General features: G+C 35.5%; 1 protein-coding gene across 1 annotated transcript; it reads right to left on the minus strand.

Annotated features, from left to right (window-relative positions):
- Window positions 1-584: 584 nt before the first annotated feature.
- Window positions 585-1,719, minus strand: LOC107753979 (cornifelin homolog B-like). Its single transcript, XM_016570274.1, has 4 exons — window positions 1,648-1,719; window positions 1,391-1,506; window positions 1,116-1,270; window positions 585-707 (listed from the first exon to the last, which is right to left on the minus strand). The coding sequence occupies exons 2-4, from the start codon at window positions 1,491-1,493 to the stop codon at window positions 585-587; spliced, it is 381 nt and encodes a 126-aa protein (XP_016425760.1). The 5' UTR covers window positions 1,494-1,506; window positions 1,648-1,719.
- Window positions 1,720-2,659: the final 940 nt, after the last annotated feature.

Consider the following 2,659-nt stretch of genomic DNA (forward strand, 5'->3'; position numbering starts at 1 on the left):
GTAATACAGTATAAAATTAAGTAAGCTTGTAAAAATCACAGCAGTTTTGGGGTGACTTTTAGCTTGCAACTAAGTTTCCTGAAGATTGTAGAGCAGTGTTGAGAGTATTATAGCATTAAGATAGACACACACACACACACACACAGTGTTAATGGAAACAATGAAACAGTATACAAAATGAGAGCAGTTTTTGTCTCAATTTTTATTTCAGCATGTGCAATGACATAATATATTGACAAATATTCATAACATTAAACAAAACATAGCTAAAAGCAACAGCTTTGAAACAAAATTAACAAGGACCTCATGATTCAAATTGATAGTCTCAAAGTTGATACAGTGTGTCATTGTGCTCCAAATCTACATCAATACATAAAACATCAGTATAGTTTGTTATCCTAAAGAATCATGTATTTTTAGAAAAGAGTTTTCAGTCTTCATTCCTCAGCAGACTACAGCTGAAATCCACATCATTCCTTGGGTCCGAACTGAATTCCAAACAGTGCATTACACCTCTCCAACACGCTTAAAGCTTATTTCTTTTCAGAGCTGAGGTTACAATTAGTGACTGATGATAAAGTTCTTTATTTTGCTCGGTTGCGGAAGAGCGTGACGGGGTGGTTGCGAGATATCAGCTCACGTCTTATCTGACAGTAGGAGCACGGCCCGCAGCAGAAGGATAACACACAATCATTGCAAATAGAGTCCTGTTAGAGAGAGAAAGAAATCAGTCAGTCACTGAACATAAAACTGACATCTGATGTAAGTTATACATCTAGAATAACTACTTCAAAACTTCATAACTCCATCAAAGAATAACTAACTTATATTATAATTTTTTTTTCTCTTGTTTGAAGTGTAACTTGCCAATTGGGCAAAATACTATATTTTATTCAACTCCTAATTAAAAAGTATTATTTAGGCCTACATTTATTTATTTGTAGCAATATATTTAAAAATAATCTAAGATATGTTATATATAAAAAGAAGTCTTTTCTTGCTAACATTTATAGATGAATTTATTTGTTCAAAGGATGTTTAAATATTTTTACTGCAAAACAAGCAAAAAACGGATTAAGAAATGCATCTTTTGCAGTGAAGTCAAAAGTCATTACCTCAATTCCATAGGTGCTGCGGACAGACACTCTCATTGCCATAGTGATAGGTGGGATGAGGCCGAAACTGTCCAGCAGAGGCAGACAGAGACACTCTCCGTGATCTCTGGCTGTGATGCAGGCGAAACATGGGCAGCACCAGAACGCAAAGCAACCTTCCGAACAAGATGGGGAAAATCAGTCACCACATGAAAAAGACAGGAAAAGTACAGATATAACAGATTCAGATTCACTAATATTATATAAAGACAGAAAAAAAAGCAAAAAACACTTACAGTCATTGAGGTTGTCACATTCACAGATGCCAGTGGACCATTGGTCTGAACCAGGAGCCAGAACAAGTGGCTTAGGCTGCTGAATAACTATTTTAGTTGCCATGATGACTTGTGCTCTGGAAGACAACACAAATTATTGGTTAAAACTGAAACATGCATTTAAAGGGTCAAGTCTGTAGTTATTAAGTGCATAACTAAATTAAGCAAGTTTTATTAAAAGAGAGGACTGTCACATTAAGTTACAATGCAGTTCTTACCGTGCAAGAGGAGAGACAGTTGAGGATGACGATGGAGATTAGGACTGAGCCTTTGGTCACAATCTGTGTGAGACTTTATAGAACCATCAGCGACCAAACACACGTGTATAGACAAAAGATTATTATCACACCACGTCTCCACAGAGTCAGAGCAGGTTAGTTGGGTACATGCTTTTCTTTTTATCGATAGATTTTAGGTGATTACAAGTTTTGCTGACGTGAGACATCGTGACTCATCTTAATGAAACTATGTACTGATACTGAGAACTGTGCGAATGAAAACAAGAAAAATGCACCACTCACCAAGATCCTCTAGCCAAATAATTCAAAATCAGTGTATCAAAAAAAGTGTATCAAGCATTTCATCACAATAACAGCAACAGTGGTAAGCAGAAGTTCTGGACATAAAATTTGAGTTTGACATATGGCACTATTGCAATATGTCAAACATTTTTGCCATTTGTCAAATTATCAGTCCACACACAAAATATCTAACTTAGTGCATGCAGTATGCATTATGGGATGTTCAAAAGTACTATTTTTTACAGTAATATATGCCTTAAAATAAAACATGTACTACCATTTAAAAGATTGAGCTCAGCAGAGAGCTGTAATTGCATAAAAAATTATTTTATCATTACTATGACTGAATCACAAACTGGATTCCAACCACTGGCTTCCTAAATTGTCGCATTTTCAACACATTAAATCTTCCAATATATGATCGCTAAAATACAATTCTTAGAAAGCAACTCATTCATAGCCATTAACCTCGAGAACCCAAGGAGGCTGTGTTGGAGAGACAGCACAACAAATACTTGTTAGATAATCTCTGGGGGCCCCAAAAGTGCGTGGGCCCTTAGAATCGTCCTAACTACCCCCCCGTGGGATTCCATATTCATGATGCATGCATTTAATACTGTTTAAAAAAATGCCCCTGGACATCAATAAATGTAATATTTATTTATATATTTATTTAATTATTTTTGCTGTTTTACATTTCTTTGTAAAT

The sequence above is a fragment of the Sinocyclocheilus rhinocerous genome, unplaced genomic scaffold (assembly GCF_001515625.1).
Source record: "Sinocyclocheilus rhinocerous isolate Xijiao unplaced genomic scaffold, SAMN03320098_v1.1 scaffold831, whole genome shotgun sequence".
NCBI classification, from domain to species: domain Eukaryota; kingdom Metazoa; phylum Chordata; class Actinopteri; order Cypriniformes; family Cyprinidae; genus Sinocyclocheilus; species Sinocyclocheilus rhinocerous.